This window comes from Phalacrocorax carbo, chromosome 7 (genome assembly GCF_963921805.1).
Source record: "Phalacrocorax carbo chromosome 7, bPhaCar2.1, whole genome shotgun sequence".
In the NCBI taxonomy this organism is placed as follows: Eukaryota; Metazoa; Chordata; class Aves; order Suliformes; family Phalacrocoracidae; genus Phalacrocorax; species Phalacrocorax carbo.
In genome coordinates this window covers 37436289-37455482 of record NC_087519.1, presented here as the reverse complement: position 1 = coordinate 37455482, position 19194 = coordinate 37436289, and the positions used below count along the sequence as shown (strand labels likewise).

At 39.1% G+C, this 19194-nt stretch overlaps 1 protein-coding gene across 14 annotated transcripts in view; it reads left to right on the top strand.

Moving 5' to 3' along the window:
* LRCH3 (leucine rich repeats and calponin homology domain containing 3) overlaps nucleotides 1-19194 on the top strand; it is a 69975-nt gene that overhangs the window by 35647 nt on the left and 15134 nt on the right. For 5 of the 14 annotated variants that reach the window (XM_064457533.1, XM_064457527.1, XM_064457530.1 and 2 more), the window contains exons 8-15: nucleotides 288-408; nucleotides 2939-3087; nucleotides 5740-5816; nucleotides 10411-10506; nucleotides 10943-10988; nucleotides 11144-11284; nucleotides 12533-12580; nucleotides 13729-13782. In XM_064457533.1, coding sequence (XP_064313603.1) covers nucleotides 288-408; nucleotides 2939-3087; nucleotides 5740-5816; nucleotides 10411-10506; nucleotides 10943-10988; nucleotides 11144-11284; nucleotides 12533-12580; nucleotides 13729-13782 — 732 coding nt within the window. Of the gene's footprint in view, nucleotides 1-287; nucleotides 409-2938; nucleotides 3088-5739; nucleotides 5817-10410; nucleotides 10507-10942; nucleotides 10989-11143; nucleotides 11285-12532; nucleotides 12581-13728; nucleotides 13783-18625; nucleotides 18698-19194 lie in introns of all 14 variants that reach the window. The other 9 variants (XM_064457540.1, XM_064457538.1, XM_064457539.1 and 6 more) reach the window with 4 other exon arrangements.

Sequence of the window (19194 nt, the reverse complement as noted above, 5' to 3'; positions counted from 1 at the left end):
GCTTGCACTCCTAACGTGGTTTTTGAGAGGGTTCTAGGAGTTTCCATCCTGGAACGTTTTCAAGCACTTGCAGATATTGCAAACAAAACTGTAGGCAAGCTGTTTTTTTAAGGAAGCTTAAATATATGTTTTTTAAAAACAATACCCTATAGCCATATTTTGCTTTAACTTAATGATTTGTAAGTGCAAAAACAGGACAGTTGAAGTAAAATAACAAATCAAGATGTAGTAGCTTACAAGATGATGTTTCCGAAGAAAAGTGTTTCTTGACTATTTGTTTTCTAAAGCCAACAGATGAGTTCTCAGATCTCCCTTTACGTGTGGCAGAGATCACTAAAGAACAGAGACTGCGAAGAGAAAGTCAGTATCAAGAAAACCGAGGAAGCACAGTTGTAACTAATGGTGGAGGTAAATAGTGATCTTTGGCTAACAATATTTATTGTCATCGTTATTAAAGTTCCAGGATATTTGCTATAAATAGTAGGTTGTCTAAAGAGGAAAAAGAGAAAGTTCTAGGTGGAATTACACACACACAGAGTTGTAAAATCACCATTGTATTAAGGATGTTACAAGGCAAAATCAAATAGCATCAGAATTAGGATAATCTGGGAAGCATTGTCAGCTTCTGCATATGTGCTATGTAAAGCCCCCACATGCGTCAAACAGTATTTTGGAATCTTGAATTTTGGTGCATGGAGTTTTGCTGTTTGAGCTGCTGGGGAAAATTTGTGGCAGTAGTAAATTGTCAGTGCTCTTGCCAACTGCTGTCGGAACAGGATGAGCAATTTTGTCAGGGAATTTCATATTTCCAAGTAGCAAAAATGCCTTGTTCAGTAGTCTTGGGTTTTAATCCAAACATGCAAGCCACCTAGGAGGGATGGGTGTTTGTGAGTGACGTTGCTTTTTTGCACCTTCTCAATTTGTTGTCCTGCAGTCTTACAGTAGCACCCTCATATTTGTTCAAGAGATGATGGTGCTTCCCATGTTTCTTGATCTCTGCAGTCCTTCTCTATTTTAACTTCAAATAATCTGTTGCTGCCACTGCCTCACAGTTCAGTCCTCCTGTTTATATGTCCCAATTTTAGCATTCTTCCAGGTTTGGTTTTTTCAGTCATTCCCTCTTCTCCATTTTTTTGCACTGCCGATTGTTAGATCTCATCCCCATATACTTTGATTTTTTTTCCTTCTTTCTCAGATGCTCCTTGTTTTCCATTTCCCCTGATGGCTCCAGTTCATATTTCCTATCCGAGTCTCACTCTTATCAGCTAATCTTCTGTGCCCAACTCCCACTTTTTCTTCCTTATTCTCTCCTCATCCCTGCTTTATCTTTTGCTATCTTAGTCTTATTCTTCTCTGCCACAATATTTTGTTTTCTTTGCAACCTTCTAGAAATATCTGAGGCTTTTTGGTTGACTCACACTCGTTTACACATTAACGGACAAAAAATTCAGTTCGAACAGTTAAATTCTGGCAAAGTTAGAAGAATTGAAGACATGGTGTTATGGGAAGCTGTGGGCAGCGTTAATAACAGGTAGTGCTGCCAGCTCTGCCTCTAAGACTAACTGTATTTTGTTCTTTGGGTTTTGTACACCAGGGATTTGTACATCAAAGTGCCTCGCTATATTTCTAAGATGGAGCATGGTCAGTTCATGAATAAGAGTATCTGAGAGGGGCCCAAGCCATAGCACGTGGCTGTCAGTGATCCAGGAGATCCTTTCCAATTTTGTTCCTAACACACATACTGATGTCTTTCACCCTCTACTGTAATATTATTATTGTTGTTATTGTTAATATTATTATTATGTCTAATAAGCAAGGCTGGAAAGAAGGGAGGCTTTTGGTTTGGTTTGTTGGGGTTTTTTAAGATTTGAAACTGAGATGGAGATTTAATGAAGCCAAAGTATATAGGAATGCTGTTTTGGATGGTTGTAGTAGCAGAGGAGTTGGCTTTGGCAGTAACAGTTGCTAGATTGTGTGGTGAGGCAAAGAGAAGTCTGTTTTAGGCAAGCAGGAAAGGGGTGGGGGAGTAGAAAAAGAATGTCTGCAAGAGAGTCTGGAGCAAGTTTGGGGAGAGTTTTAAGAAAAAGAAAGCTCTAGTGCTCAGAAAGGGAGCTTATGCTTTCCCCAGCATCCCCAGCACAGTATATTTCACCACGGTAGTTTGGTCAATGTCATCACTCTCGGTATCCTGGGCAGAATGTGTAAAAGCAGTGACAAGTAAAAAAATTGCCCTACATAGTATCGCCCACACAAGGAAAAAAAATCAATACTAGCCAAACCGTGCTGTTTCTTGCTCTCATTTCAGTGGTTCCTAATTTTGTTTTTCACTCCTCTTTATAAAAGCATCTGCAGTTTTATTTTAAATTGGTTTAGAGGGGAGTTGTTTCTTTCCATACTGTCCTTCGTTATTTCCATATACACTTCTTATATTCATTTGCATCCAGATAACTTGGTCATGCTGCCCTCTGTTTTGTTGTTGTAGCAGTAAAAACAGTAGACGTACCTGTCATATCCATTCCAATTTTTCTGACAGAGATGAATTAGAACCAAGAGAAATTATTCAGAATGTACACAAATTAATGATTTACAGTCTTGGTGTTAGTTGATAAATTTTGATAGATTGTTTCCAGTACTGAGAAAAAATCACAGTGTTTACCTTTTCAGTCGCTGCAAAAGTATCTGCAGCCAGCAATTTAAAACTGTGCTTGATTCATGATTCTAATTGCCTTTTAAAAACCACTACTTTTATCGTTATTTCAAAATCTGATGTTTAACAAATGTTAGAGGGCCAGGCGAAATTCAAGAGCTTTCAGGCTGAGCTTTCCCAGACAGAAGAAAAACAGTAAGGCCTTAGTTCCTGACGTTGCTTTTGGGTTGGTTTTTTCCTCTCCTGTTGGTTATCTAATTATGGGTGTTCTCTTTGTGTGTGTATGTCAAGTGGAACATGATCTCGATCAGATCGACTATATTGACAGCTGTGCCACAGAAGAGGAAGAGGAAGAGGTGAGGCAACCCAAGTGCATGGACTCAGACAGCCTCAGCTCACAGTTCATGGCGTATATTGACCAGCGGCGAATCTCTAATGAGGTGGTGCTTTTACTTAAATTAGATAAATTCATATGCTCCTGGAAAGCATTTGTGATGGTATTAATGGTTCTTGTCCTCAGAGGTTTTCTTTTCTTGTTAAAAAAAATTAAAAATAAATTTTAAAAAAATTGTCTGATCCGGGGGAAGAGCAGTGTTGTGCATTGTGGAGGGTCAGAGCTGGACTGTTAAGCTGCTCCCAAGTGCCCGTTGGGATATGTGGAATAAGGCTAAGGCAGCCACACTGTTTTCCTGTCATGTGGGTTCTTGCAAGCTTGTGCTTTAGGCATATGGGAAGTAAATGGTTTTTGCAAAGGAGTGCTGTCTTCAGAAAATGCTGAAATTGATGCTTCCAACTGGTAATTTGTGATATCTAGAAAATTGTTAACCTTCATTTGTTAGTACTGAATACGTACCAGCTTGCTTAAGGGAAAAATACTGATTGTTATTAGTGTAAAGGTTTAGTACAGGAATTTTGCAACTCCCTTAATTTGCCTGTTCATGTTGATTACAAGTTATTTGCCAGGAAACTCAGTCTTGAGTATCCATTTTAAGTTTAGACTAACGTAAATATTCAGAGTTTTCAGAAAGCCTACTATCTGCAGCAAACAATTTCTTTCTCTCTTGAGCAAGGCTTGAACCCACAGGTACAGACTTAGATATGTATATAGTCACCTCTCTGAACAGAAAACATCATCTGTAGTTTCAGAAAAACCTGATATGAAACTGTTCTCAGTCAGTAAAGGACACAGTTAAATGAACAACAAGTAAAATTCTTGCTAGACAGGTTAGAAAATTATCCAGCCAGCGTTTTACAAATGTCCAGAAACTGACATGAGTAGCTCTGCACATTGCCCTGTTTTCTCCTTTCACAGAAAAAAGAGGGTGGGAGGCGGGAAGGCAAACTAGCCTCTCTGTTCTTTTTTTCCCAACAAGTCTAAACAGTATGTTTTCATTTTTGTTCTCAAGTATTTTTGTTTGAGCTGGTATGTAATACATGTGCTGGAATGCTACATTTTAGAAATCTCAGTAATGGTAACTGCAACTTAAGTACTGAGAGTCAGGATGTGTGCACCCGTTGCCCCGCAACATAAGGATGATGTTTGTTTTAATATATTTTTTTGCCAGCATTCACAATACGCTATGCTAATACTACCTGCTTTAAGTGATTGCTTACTGTGTTCAAATGATGTCCTGGTGCAGAGGAGGGTAATGATTCCAGTAAAGTTACTGTCACTTTTCTTTAGCTCATGTCGTTTCATTGCTTTCCAGCTGCACAAAGATTCGTGTGCAACTGGAGTTCCTTGGAAATTGTGTGAATTGCCAAAACTGGAAGCTGCCTTTGTTTCAGATGTAGCAGCCACTCCTGTGAACACATGGAGAAAACTGTTCCCTCTGAAGTCATTTGGACGTACACTTTTGGAAAATTTCATCAGAAATCAAACATATAGAAACAGATTTTCAGCCACAACTGTTTTCTTTTGTGTTCTATGAGTCTTAATACCAATGTACACAGCTATACAGTTCAGTGGCTCGCTGTACATACTACATGAATAACCTATCTGAGAAAATCATTGTGGCTGATATGCTTAAACAGTACATATTGTGCTGCAATTCAAATTGTGTCCTTTCAAAGTTTTGTGTGTTTTGAAGCAGAAAGATATTTGCTCTTTGAAGAAAGAAAAAAAAATGTGGATCTTTAGTATTCATGTAGCAGTCTGGTCCCTATTTTGTCCCATTTATATTACTGTTTAGGGTGTTTAAAATTGGTGACTCAGATATCTAAGAGGGGCGTTAGTTTTCCGATTCTCAAATTCAATATCAAATCACAAAACCTGACACCATTTGAAGCAGAGCAAGAACAAAACTCAGAAAAGGCAAATATTGGCAATACAACCCAAGGACTCTTTGCTGTAAGTCATAGTGAAAAGGCATTGATCAACATCAAAAAAGCTATTCATAGGGATCTATCTAACCATAAAAATTAAACTGTTTTCTTTTAAACTGAAGCAGTAGTTTCTCTAAAGAGACAATCCAAAATCTACTACTTAGGAAGGCTAACTGTATGCAATATAGCAATACACATACCAGCGTGAGTGGAAATTGGCAAGTTAATCTTGAAAAGTTGCTGTCCTCCTACATTAAAACTTTTACTGATGCCCATTAAAATGACACCAAGGGTAATATATCTCTGTTCCCAATGGGATAAATTATTTCACAGCTCAAATTAAGCCTAAGGTGTTCTCATTCATCCCATGTTTTGCTTTCTTAGTCCCTCTGTGGCCTGTCTTTAGCGCATCATAAGAGAGCATCGGCTGTAGTATCCTGTATTTCTGAGAGTCCGAACTGCATTGCTGTACAATTGTGTATGCATTCTTCAGAGCTACATTTCTTCTCTGCATGGTTCTTAATAGTGGAGGGTTTTAAGCTCTTAAATTTATCACTAGGCATATTTAGTCTTGAAACTAAAGTTTCTTTCAGTCACAGGAGAAAAGTAAGCTTGCCTAGTTGGAAATTAACATCCCTGAGTTGGGGTTCTTTGTTGGGTATTTTGAATACCAGTAGTCACAAATGTTGCTCTACAAAGAGATTATTTGACATAAATGCACAGTATTCTGAACAAGTTGCTGAGAGTCTTCTCTGTTGTTTTCTTAGGGCTCACCCGTAAAGCCTGTATCCATCAGAGAATTTCAGAGAACAGAGGATACAAGACGATATTTACATCAAAACAGGTAAGAATATGCAGCAACAGTAATTTTATCCAAAGTTTCATGGTGAATGCAGAGCACATATTTCCTGAATGTGTTTAGGAAATGACATTGTTTTCTAGTGCTTCGCCGGAAACTGCATGGCACTTCATGCCTTTGGAAGAAGGCACAGGTGACTCAGGAGGACTACAAAGATGTTGTGAGGTTATGCAGGGAAATCATTAGGAAGGCAAAGGCCCAGCTGGAACTTAAACTGGCCACCACTGTTAAAGATAACAAAAAATGTTTTTATAAATACATCAGTGACAAAAGGAGGGCCAGGGAGAATCTCCCTCCTTTATTGGATGCGGAAGGTAACCTTGCCAGGAAAGATGAGGAGAAGGCTGAGGTACTTAATGCTTTCTTTGCCTCAGTCTTTAATAGTCAGACTGGTCATCCTCAGGGTTGTCAGGCCCCTGTGCTGGGAGATGGAGCTAGTATGCAGAATGAAGTCCCAGTTGTTGAAGAGGTGGCAGTCACCGACCTGCTCCTTCACCTTGGACGTTCACAAGTCCATGGGGCCGGATGGGATCCACTCGAGGATACTGAGGGAGCTGGCAGAGGAGCTCGCCAAGCCACTCTCCATCATTTATCAGCAGTCCTGGTCAACGGGGGAGGTCCCAGATGGCTGGACGAATGTGACGCCCTCTACAAGAAGGGTCAGAAGGAGGATCCGGGGAACTACAGGCCCGTCAGCCTGACCTTGGTGCTGGGAAAGGTCATGGAGCAGGTCATCTTGAATACCATTATGCAGCACACGCAGGACACCCAGGGGATCGGGCTCAGCCAGCATGGGTTTATGAAAGGGAGGTCCTGCCACACTAACCTGGTCTCCTTCTGTGATAAGGTGACCCGCTTAGTGGATGAGGGGAGGGCTGTAGATGTTGTCTACTTGGACTTTAGTAAGGCCTTTGACACTGTCCCCCCGTAGTTTTCTCCTGGAGAAACTGGCTGCTCACAGCTTGGACAAGTGCACTCTGTGTGGGGTTAAAAACTGGCTGGATGGCCAAGCCCAGAGAGTGGTGGTGAATGGAGTCAAATCCGGTTGGTGGCCGGTCACGAGTGGTGTTCCCCAGGGCTCAGTGTTGGGGCCGGGCCTGTTGAATATCTTCATTGATGATCTGGATGAGGGGATTGAGTGCACCCTCAGTAAGTTTGCAGATGACACCAAGCTGGGTGGAAGTGTTGATGTGCTGGAGGACAGGAAGACCCTACAGAAGGACCTGGACAGGCTGGATCATTGGGCTGGAGCCAATGGTATGACATTCAACAAGGCCAAGTGCCGGGTCCTGCACTTGGATCACAACAACCCCATGCAACGCTACAGGCCTGGGGAGGAGTGGCTGGAGAGCTGCCTGGAGGAAAAGGACCTGGGAGTGTTGGTTGACAGCTGGCTGAACATGAGCCAGCAGTGTGCTCAGGCGGCCAAGAAGGCCCATGGCATCCTGGCTTGTATCAGGAATAGTGTGGCCAGCAGGAGCAGGGCGGTGATAGTGCTCGGCCCTGGTGAGGCCACACCTTGAGTACTGTGTTCAGTTTTGGGCCCCTCACTACAAGAAGGACATTGAGGTGCTGGAGCGTGTCCAGAGAAGGGCAATGAAGGTGGTGAAGGGTCTAGAGAACAAGTCTTATGAGGAGCGGCTGAGGGAACTGGGGTTGTTTAGTCTGGAGAAGAGGAGGCTGAGGGGAGACCTTATCGCTCTGTACAACTACCTGAAAGGAGGTTGTAGCGAGGCGGGGGTCGGTCTCTTCTCCCTAGTAACAAGTGATAGGACGAGAGAAAATGGCCTCAAGCTGCGCCAGGGGAAGTTTAGGTTGGATATTAGGAAAAACTTCTTCACCGAAAGGGTTGTCAGGCATTGGAACAGGCTGCCCAGGGAGGTGGTGGAGTCTCCATCCCTGGAAGTATTTAAAAGAAGGGTAGATGTGGTGCTTGAGGATATGGTTTAGTGGCGGACTTGGCAGTGATAGGTTAGCAGTTGGACTCGATGATCTTAAGGGTCTTTTCCAACCTTAACGATTCTATGATTCTTTTATGAGTTACCACTCCAGATTAGGAATTTGCATTCTAATAATGGCAGTGACCAAAAGGCTTGGCTTTAAATTAGTTGGTTAAAGAAATCTGCTGAATTAAAGTGTATACTTTTAAACTGATTTAGTATCTGCTTTTCATTATTTCATTTGTCCTTTAAGTAGCTGACTTAAGCTATATTATGTAAATTACAGAAGGGGTAAACGTTCTGCAGGTTTAGGGGAAGGATAAAGAGATTTACTTTTGATTATCTGGTGTGCTGTGAAGTTGCATTCTTGGTGGACTCTTGGTACCCCTAGTACTGTGCAAGTTTAGTTTAATTTAAGATGTGCTTTGCTGTGCCATAATCATGCACTTATACAGGGGAAGAAGGGATAGGATGGGAGTCAACGCTGAAAGCAGGTCACTTAGTTGAATGAGGTAGACTTCTTGAATTACGTCCCTACTCCTTAATGATTGCTTGTCTTACTGGAGGGAACGCTTATCCATAAAATATGGGTCAGAGTTAGAATATAAATGAGGTGGTTAGGTTTGAAAAGAGACTTCTGGGTGTCTAGCTGAAAGAACAGAAGATAAGCAAATGTATAGCTTCTTGCTAATGGAACGAAAATCAAAATTGATAGAACCTTTAATATGCCATTGAAGCATTTCAGTATCCTGTGAAATGAAAGTGAATGTGCAACTACTGAGCAGAAAACAGCTCGATTGTACTAGGAATGTTAAACACACACAAAAAAATAGACAACTGCTAGCCCTAAGTGTGTCATTACTTACATTGTCAGTAGAAATTAGTTTTTAATGGCATTCTAAAATGGTATTGAAAGAGGAAATCAAGAATAGTGTGTAAATATTTCCAGAGGTATGGCAACATTTTAATAGGTATTTTGAAATGTGCAGGCACAGTAGCTGTGCTGATCTGAAGGACGGTAATACATATATCAGCATTCTTTATCCTGTAGGGTCTAGAGGTAAGGCATAAAATAATACAGCAGTCTGATGTATTCTCCCCAAATAAAGTGAGGGCTCTTGGTTTGAAAGACTGATTTTGTTTGTTTGTTTTTCTATTTTAATATTTGTGGTCAACCTGGCAAGAGTTAGACTTTATAAACGCTGGATTCCATGACATATCTGAAGAAAATAAGATGAGAGAAGGCTATTTAGCCTTCTGTTACTGCTAAAATTGCTGTTTACACAGACAGAGCTGCTGTTCACATAGAGAGATTTTAATGATAAAGGAAATTGTAGTCCACCAGGGTATCCAATGTTTTCAAAATTTATCTTAAGGATGGCAGTGGATCTTCATGTGAATTGTAGCTTGTTATGCTGCATCAGAGTGAAATTTTTAGAGGCACTAAGAACAGGTCATAATGTCATTGCCTTCAAAATTGTGGAAAAACAGCCATATGACAATGAGTAATTTTTTATATTTTAAGCTTGTATTAGCCAAATATTTCATTTGTGGCAACCACAAGCTGTAAACTGCTTCCACAATAATTTTGTGCAAATGCCTTGGCAGGCAGACCTTTTTTCTTTTTCAGCATGTGGAGCTATTAAAACTCATGGAGTTGGATGTAACACAGACTTCATCTCGAGTACTTATATTAGTTGATTCAATTCAGTAAATAGTTTGTGCCTCTGGACAGACTGTGGTGCGTTCCTGATGGAACAAAGCTGTGTATACTCTGGTCTGAATATGCTTCTTGGCTTCAGTTGAACTGAGTTCTGTCTATTCAAAACAGCACAGTTGTGGATTTGTCATGTGTATCAGTGTGAATATAAGCAACAGAGGAGACCTGTAGCATATGGGTCTTCCACATCTCTTAAGCTTCTCTGTGCAGAACAAGTATACACACAGGCAGCATGACTGAAATTTGTTGGAAATACATTGGACAGTGTCTCTATTTCTTAGTTGCCCCAAGAGTGAAGGTTGCAGAGTCTAGGCTATCAAGAGTAGGCTACTCGGTTTCCATCAACTTTCTTTCTAGGAAGCAACATGGCAGGGAACATGCTGTAGATTGCGGACCTTGGGAATTGTTTCAGTGCTAGCAGCTGCCTTCTAGCAAAGAACTGACTGAAAAATTTCTCTTTTATTGTTGGTATGATGGATAAGAGACAGATCAGTTATTTGTGACTTTGATGGCTTGTATCACTGGCAGTTAAAAAGTCGTCATTTGAACGGGGAAGATGATTTGTTCTGAAAATACCAGAGGATGCTAATGTTTAAAAATAATTCTGCTCTTTCCAGAGCAGAACAAGGGCCACAATAACCAGAACGTAGTCTTGAGAGAGATTCCATCTTTGTGTATTTTGAAATCATTGTTAAGCATTTTATGTTTATTTGATTATAAACTGCAGTAGTTCTGATCTGACTTGGTATCACGATATGATTTCTTTAGTCATCCTAAATTTCACCTTTTTGGTTATCTGAAGCTAATTGTCTAGGCAATTACTCTTACAAACCCAGCTGTAATATAGAGAAGAATTAATCTGACAGTAGTGTATATGCATCAGTGGCCAATCCCCCTTCCACCTGGTGTTCACCTGCAGGGATACTGATGAATTACGAAGACCTGAAACTCTAAATTTGATGCAGGACAGAGAGCTTCACCAAGTGCTAAGGAGTTATGTGGACAAGACAGAGAGGTAGGGAAAAACCCATATAGTTTATACTGATTATTTTTTTTTTCACTCCCTAAATAACCACAGGACCCAGTTGCTCCTCTAAATGAGGATCATCTGAAAAGTTCTTGGACTGGTTACTTAACCAGCTCTTAGATAAAGGGTATAAAGTACTGGGTATCTCATTGTAATAGGCCAAATGTACACTCCCACTAGTACGTCTTGAGCTGTAGAAAAATTTTATCACAATTCAGGAGAAGAGATAGAAATGACTGCACAAAATCTGCTATGCACAATGAGTTAAATCATTATCGCAGCAGTTGGTTTAACAGCTTTGCTTACTAAGCAGTTACTCCTCTGATTTGACAAGATACTTTTGTGTCACTGACAGCTCATGTATGAAAACTTGCTTATATTTAAGATAAAAGGTGTACTTACTCTCTGTTTTTCCATTTGTCAGACCCCCAGCTGATTCACCATACTTTCTATCAAGTCACCACAGTCAGGTAACACATTGAACTCTACTATTTTTTTTTTTCTAATAAGTTTGATGCAAGAGTGAACTTATGTTAGCCATAAGACATGGACTGTTTCTCCATAACCCATCGGTTTTACCCTGTGTAGCTCTGTCTTTACAGCCTGGTGCACTGTTTTGTTCCAGGTGTCCAATACAGATCCTGAGCTGCACCGCAGGCATATTGAGCGTACCCGTCGGGAGGCCCAGCTAGCAGCACTTCAGTATGAGGAGGAGAGGATGAGAACAAAACAGATCCAGAGGGAAGCTGTCCTTGACTTTGTTAAGGTACCTCCTCTAGCAGCTACTTGATACTTTACATTTACTAAATCCCATAATGAAAATTCATTGCCAAGATCATTAATACTTATATGTTACCCTCGTGGACATGCCTGGCACTTTTATAAAGAAAATGGAGAATCAGCATTTAATTCCATTCAATGTTATTGCTGTAGCTTAACATACAGAAAACTAGAAATGGGGAGGAAGAAGGAAGAGATTTCTTTACAACAATCATATTTTGGGTAATTGTGTATTTATACAGTCTGCCTCATTCTCTCAATTTTTCATTTGCATAGATGTGACAGGATTGGTATAAGAAATAAGGGGTCTTTATTTGAGAAGGCATAGAGGCAATTTAATTTTGAAGACAAATTTGGCAGAGAAAAAATCAGTCGTGCACACAAGAAGATAATGTTGCCTGATCAATCTTGGTATTTTATGATGCATAAATAAGTGACGTCCAGGTAAAGCACAGGTGCAAATTTATGGAACATTGGATACTCCATAGACACCTTCACTTTCTCTTTCAGTGCAGTCAATATGAAGTAGTCTGCTGCTTAACACACAAACTTGTTTATATGCTAGTTGTCTTAAATGTATTTTACTGTTTACTCTCTGGTGACCTACCCAAATCCTGCCGTCACAAATTTAGTAAATGCTACAGTTAATATTTTGGGCTTAGGGCGGTCTGCAGAGAGGAAAAGAATGTTATATTGCATTTATGTGGTGTATAAAGTTGGTTTAGAAAAAGGTTTTTAGCTGCCTGAAACTAGGCTTTGCATTAGCACCAACTAATCTCAGGCCCCTGACAATGTTTTGTAGAAAAGCTGCTTTTATTACAGATTCAGCTCAGTCTTTCAGTTAAAGACTTTAGATATTTAGGATGTGTTTTATTCGTTGATGAGCCTTTTGGGGTTTTTGTTTTTCTTCTGTGGCCTTTGTTATTCATGAGCACTTTATTCTCAGCAATTAAATTCCTCCTTTGGGTTATATTTTGGGTTTTATTATGCCTCTTTAATATGCAAAAGCAATTTGGGTTTTTTGTTTTCATATGGAATAAAGGCTGCTTTTTTACTGGCAATATCAGTGAAGTTCCAACTCGGTGGAAACTTGATATTTCCCCCTTGCATGTTTTATTTAAAAACTAAGACTTGTGTTTTAAACCACTTCTAAATTATGCTGTTTTGTTCTGAGCTTTTGTTTCTCTGTCACATTCTTTTAAATTGGTCTTTCATTTTTCATTTTTCTCTATAGCAAAAAGCATCCTTAAGTCCTCAGAAGCAAAGTCCTCTGGATAGCGAGGTAAGAGTCTGATATGAGTATTACTAGGCATGTCAGCACCTGAATTCTTAGCTGTCTCCATCAGAGAGATTTTTCTGATAATGGAGAACTCTTCAGGACTGGGTTATAGCATAGTTTTTTCGCACTTACTAAGCTTTGCATTGGGGTTTGGTTTTTTGGGGTTTTTGTTGGGGTTGGTTTTTTTTTTTGCTTATGGAACCAGTCTAATATTTCCTCCTGTTCATGTAGAGTGCCTGTCCGAGTGTGGTGTTTTATTGTTTCTTGTATGTTTTCTATGTTCTATACAGAAAATACATTTCATATTCCATTTTAAGATACTCCTTGCAAGCAGTACAGTTTACTTTCGAATGGGAGTTTTCAGACAAGTTATTGTGTTGCAGTCATCCTTCATTGATCAGTTTTCTCCCAGTTTCCCATCATCAGATCACCAGTTATCCCAGAAATACTAAGCATTAGAATTTCAAGGGTTATCAGAAAAACAAATATATCAATTTTTTTTAGAGTTTTTATTCTAGTGTAGTTTTATAATAAAAAACAGTAAGCCAGTAGGGAACACAAATCATGCAAGGCTCACTCTTCCAGAATATACAGAGCTGAGCCAATGACATCTGTTCGCTCTCTGCATCAGATTTCTGCATAGTAATAGCTCTTCCACTGCTTGCCATCCCCACTTTCCTCTAGGGGAAGATAAATCACTTGGCAGTGTTAATCAGATCAAAACTTTTAATGATCTAATGAATATAAATAGTTCTTTATCAGCATTTTCCAACTAATTCTTTTTTGTTAGAAAATTACCAAAACATGGGGTAATTGAAATAGTTTTTGTTCCTTTTCCTCCTTAATGTTGTTCTGTTCTTAATTTATTCTTTTTAAAGGTTCTTTGTTCTGCAGCAGTAAGAACTGTGAATATGTAGTTGTCTGTATTTGGTTGAGACAACACAGGAAGCAGAATAATTGATTCCTTCAGTAATACAAATACAGTGTAATTCATGGGTCTTGTGGCTGTATATTCCTACAGAGTTACATACACTTTATGGATTTTTTAAAAAAGCCTTGCAATGCTATAAAGCAGCAGTACCTGTTCCAAAATTTCTGTCTGTTCACATAACGTGTGTTTCTGACATTACTCCATCTCTCCCACCTCCCAGTGTCACTTTCCATCCAGAAGGTCTCAGCATACTGATGATAGTGCCTTGTTAGTGGTAAGATCCTGCACGTAATGGCCTTTTTATGTGGCAGATTCTAGAGCAAAGAAATAACAACATGTTATGATTGTCTCAGATTAGAGCAACTATTTTAGAGCTAATCTAAATAGCATAAAACATGAACGTCTTTGAAAAGTGGCTTAGCTGTGAACTTTAATAGCATGAATATGTTGGTACTTGTACAAAAACAGCTTCTAAAATTAAAAATCCACCTCTACTTGTCCTGGTTTGATTCCTTCTCTGTTTAGCTTGCTTCCTAACTGATGTGCTCTTAAGTGTCAAGTAAGCAATTTTAATACTTTGAGTACAGCTTTCACTTGTTTGCATCCTGCACATGGTGGTTAGAAATACTTAGTATCTTGGTAACCATCCTAGCACAGGGAGAAACTGCTCTACTTTTGAATGCCACAAATCATGAAATATTCCTCATACCTTTTTATTTTTTATCGGTGAAGATGTCTTAAAAATAATTTGTTGTGAACACTTAACAAAAACATGTATGTACTTACTTCATGTTTTATGCTATTTCTTCCTTTATGGCATCTTAGCAATGTAGCCTAATTAAAGAATATAATCCATGTCTATAAAAGAAAAATACACCTGATTTGCCTGCTGTTTGCATGACTGCATGCTGGGATTTATTTTCTTAATTCACGTGCTTCCATTATCTGCCTAAATTTTTTTAGGCGGTGCTCTCGGACTCTCTCTCTCCAGAACATGTTGGTCAAGATATTTATGGTCTCTTTATTCAGACTTTTTGGTTTTCCTGCTTTCACATGACTAGCACGGTGTGGGAGAAAAAGAAAGGTCCTAATATGAAACAGAGATTTAGCTGTGATCATGCATGTGCCTGTTTAGAGAAATCACAATCAAGCATTAAAAATGTGCTTTCATACTTAGATAATAAAAAACAGGAGAATAGCAGTGCTTTGAGTTAAGTGTTGATATTCCATTGTCAGTGAATTCATCCTTGGAATGTATTTTAAAGATAACTTTAAGGAGCCCATTTCTATTTGATTGTGTGATCCCGTGACTTTTGTTGTAAATGAATTTATAGAATTTTGTTACATAACTTGGAATTCTCAGAAATTATTTTGAAACTGGCTTCCATCGTTGCTGGTTTCCTTTGTGTCTTTAACCAAGTTACATCCTTGCACTTCACAAAAGAGTGGGCAGGCTGGTAGGGAAAGATTGAACTAAATTTGAAAGCAGTCATTTATCCATTTTTCTTTTGATTCCTTGCTCTTTTCAGCATCACTAAACTATAATAGTATATGAAATACTGAATTTTCTGAACTGGTGAAGTATGATCTGCAGCTCTGTTTTGCAGTGGAAATACATGCTGTGTCTAATGATGACAAATGCCAGGGTAGCTGTTTCTGGCAATTATTGTAACTGGAACATTAAGCCTAGGCTAGCTCATTAATTTGTAGCATTTTTGTTTCTATAAATGTATTTTGTATGGTAAAAACTTGTTCAACAACAAGGAAATGTTCGTTAGTTTGCTTTTAAAAAAAAAAGGTCTGTCATAAGAGTTGAAATTACCTTTACCTTTTTATATTCTGTTGCATTTCATTTGACCTTTTCCCTGTCCTTGTGGTTTTGAAATTTAGCTAGGTCTGATTTCAGAGAATGGTTTTTTCCCTCCACCAAAGTATAGAGGCATTTCATACCAAAATAATACTCACTAATGGTAGTTTTCAGTACACATTTTCCATTTATGTAGTTTCCTCTCTGTGTTTTTCTCTCTTCATAAAGACTGCATGCAATAGTGTAAACTTTACCTTACAAAACTTTTGGACATTGAAACTTGCAGATAAGTTAGCTTTAAAAAATATTTTTAAAAAATTAAACAAAAAATTTGCTAGATTTTTCCACTGATTGTTTTAACTCTATGGTGTGGGAATAACACTTTCTGTCAAAAGAGGAGAATATTACATACAGGTGTAATAAAAAATCCCTAGTTCAGAATTTACCTTGTTTCATCACAGCTCTCTAAAGTGAGCAGTTGCTTCTCTTTTACTCCTAACAACGTTTTTGGCTCAGATGTAAGAAAAAGATTAAAAAGTAATAGATCTAATATGTGGTTAGAAAGCAAGTTAGTTTTATTTTACTACTTCCTGCTTCTGGTATTGTTGCTGCTTTAACAAATTTTCTTAAAACAAAATTTAAGTTGTGAATCTGCATTTTTAGATCTTACATCATGTTTCTTTTGGTCTTATCCTTCTTGTCTCTTATCACTAATTAAAATTAAAATGTATTCATATTGCACAGGCTACTCTGGCAGTTTCTTCCTGTTTGTAAACAATTTCAGGACAGTCTGAACTCACAAAATGACTACCCGTTCTTTCTTTGAATGGTAATAGTTTGCTTTAGTTGTGTTTCTTCTACATACCTGTGATTTGGAATGGAGTTTGGCTGTATTACTTCATTGCACACTGTGGTGGATTTCTTTTTGTTGGCTTGTAATAGCCAGACTAACTAAAATGTTGCTGAGGAAATGTAGTCACTGGCCTCTCTGAAAAAATGTGCTGTATACCTCAAAGTTTGATACTAGTCATATCCTGCTTGCTATTCTCACAAGGGTAGTCCTATTACAGTTAAGGTTACTTGTTGAGATAGTATCAAGGCTTCAGACTTGGCTGATGATTTCAGCCTCGATTGTTTAGGAATCTCATTATTCCCCAAATACATTCTTGTTTTCTCCCATACTGTGCCCTAAAAGGTGAGTACTATGCAAGAAAAAAAAAAAAAAAAAACACCACACAAAACAAAACCCAAAACATCCTCTCAAACTGCTGCTCAGTTTCTCTGTTGCCATGAAATACTTGATAAGGATCAGGCAGCTGGTGTGACCTCTTCCTTTCATAACCTTTGTGTCATTGCTGTCTTGTGCTCCTTTCTTTGCATTGTGTTTTCTTGTGGTCTCAGACATGGCCTGAGGCCATCATGTTACTGTTAGCATGTGGGATCTCTGAAACGTTTCGAAGTTAAGGCTTTTAGGCACCAGTGTGTTACAAATAGTAATGGTATGGGTAAAGTAAGCTGGACTTGAATTATGTGAACTTGTGCCCTGGAGTTTTCTCTCAGAGCATTGGCATCCATTTGTGTATTCAAATGTTTAATAATCAAATTCCCTTATAATATCCTTATTTGGTTCGTGCAGAGTTCTGGTTGGGCTCTGCTTTGGCAGTCCCTATATCTACAGTTGTTTCTGGTGCAGGGAGATTTCTCTGACTTCAGTGCTAGACCTAGAGGCCAACTGCAGCATGTGCAGTAGGGTGTTTTAAGTCTGAATTGCAGCATCCTGGTTCCTTTGTATTGTGGCTACCTTTTGTTACAGTTGTTCTTTGCCTCACTACTTCCTTTCTTCCCTCTCTTTCTTTCCTTGCTGTCCCTGACAGAACGGCTTTGAGCCTCTCTTTGTGTTTGAGATTGACAATAACACCAATACCATTAAAAGAAGGCCAGGGACTCGCAAACAGGTGAAGAGCATGCAGTGTGCTGCTGTTGTGATTGTCCTACCTTGTGGTGTGCCGTGTTCCCCTTCCCTTCGCCCACTGCTGGGTACGTGGATTGTGATGACTTCTTGTTAGTCTGTGTCAAGGTTGTCTTGCTCTATTCATAAAGGAATAAACAGTTACGTTAATGTTACAGACCACCTACTTCTGTTTTATTTTACTGTTCTTATATACTAGCTAATGTTTTGCTTAAGTCAAGTGATATTTTGAAACTCCGTAAAACAAACACAAAAAAAGAAACCCATGATTTTTGCTCTGCACTGCTGTGTAGAAAGAGGCTGTCTTGAGGATCAGCTGTTAAGTCTGCGTGAGGCCTAAATATGTTTGTACTTAAGGCTTGCCCCGAGTGTAACTACTCCTCTAGTCCTTCCTGGCTGTACTGTTCTGAAGTGGTAGAATAGTTGCAAACCATTTTAGATACTAACACTCCTAAGTGTGTTGTTCACATCTTAGAGTTTCTGGGTGTCATCTGGTGTTCTTTTCCTGTGCCAAACTGCCACTTTGCAATTGAAATGCTGTTTCAGAAAGTATAGTTTCACTCTTAAGCCATTCAGTCCTCAAATGTTAGCGTTTTGATTGTGCCTTCAGTAAGACACAGAATTTGGCCTTCTAGATCCACCTGTCAGTGACAGATAGGCATACTGGAGCTCCTGTTCTGTAAACATGAGTTGTTGTTTATTTGGTTGGATTTGATATTGGTTATAACTTAAAGTTGGCTGCAGTTTGTTTGTGACAACACTGTAAATCTTCGCACTAACATCTTCCCCAAGAGCTAGATTCCACCGATGGAATCTTATTTCCTTTGTGTGTAATTCACAAGGATGAGCATTAGGTGCTTGTGGCAGACACAAAGTGTGTCTTGAGCCAGTTAGATGTGCGTTTCTCTGATTTTACAAAGTTGATAGGAAAATAACTTACTAAGAATGCATAATGTACTTGAAACATTAAAAAGAAAGCTATTTATTTTAGTGGCTCAGAATGAACTGTTGTAGGGTAAAATTTCCTTTTGCCTGATGGCATAGGTGTTTCATTAGGTGTTAAAGAAGCTTTCACTTCACTTACTGCTCTTGGTTCCGTTTACTGTATTGTATGTAAAAGAAACATCGCACCTCCCGAGCTTATTAGCCAGAAAGTTCAGGAGGGTAGGTAGGCTTTAACTGTAGTTCAGCAATTATTTGTGTGTTGCCTGCTGAGTGTTTCTGAGAATGTGATCATGATCGCCTCTTCGTTTTTAACTTGCCTACTGCATTCCACCTTTGTGCGTGACCAGCAGCCATTTGCTAACACTGCTGCTGCCTTCTCTTTCTTTCTGCATTCAGTCGCTCTCAGGGTTGAATCAAGAAAGCTGTGCTACTACCCTGCCTAATGCCTCTACCTTCAGTCCTGTCAAGGTATCTCTTGCTGTTATCATTTGCCAGTAAAGTCAACAAAAAACTCCTGGATCCACACATCTGTTTTAACAGGTGTTAGTCTGTCAGCTTCTAATCAAAGTTCAAATAGAGTATGAATCCAATTTACCTGATTAAACTGTAGCAGATATTACCTCATCTTAGCTTTAGGCTGTGTCTGCAGGAGGCCTAAGCCGTAAAAACGTGGTAACCAGTCTCTGCTCCAAGGGGTTCTTCGTTGTCTTTGATGTTGCTTTTTCTGTACAAGATTATTTACTCTTGATCAAGTTGAGTTCATCAAAAGTACTCTTGTTGTATTATTTACCGGCTTACTTATGAATACAGATATCCTATGTTTGTTTCTCTTCTGTGGAAACTGCTGTACTGAATGCATTCATCACAAGAAATCATTAGTCTGTGTAAGCACTGTAATAAGACCACAGTGTGTTTCACTGGGGAGAGTAATGCTCAGGAAATAGCGGTTTTGCACTAGCGAAGGG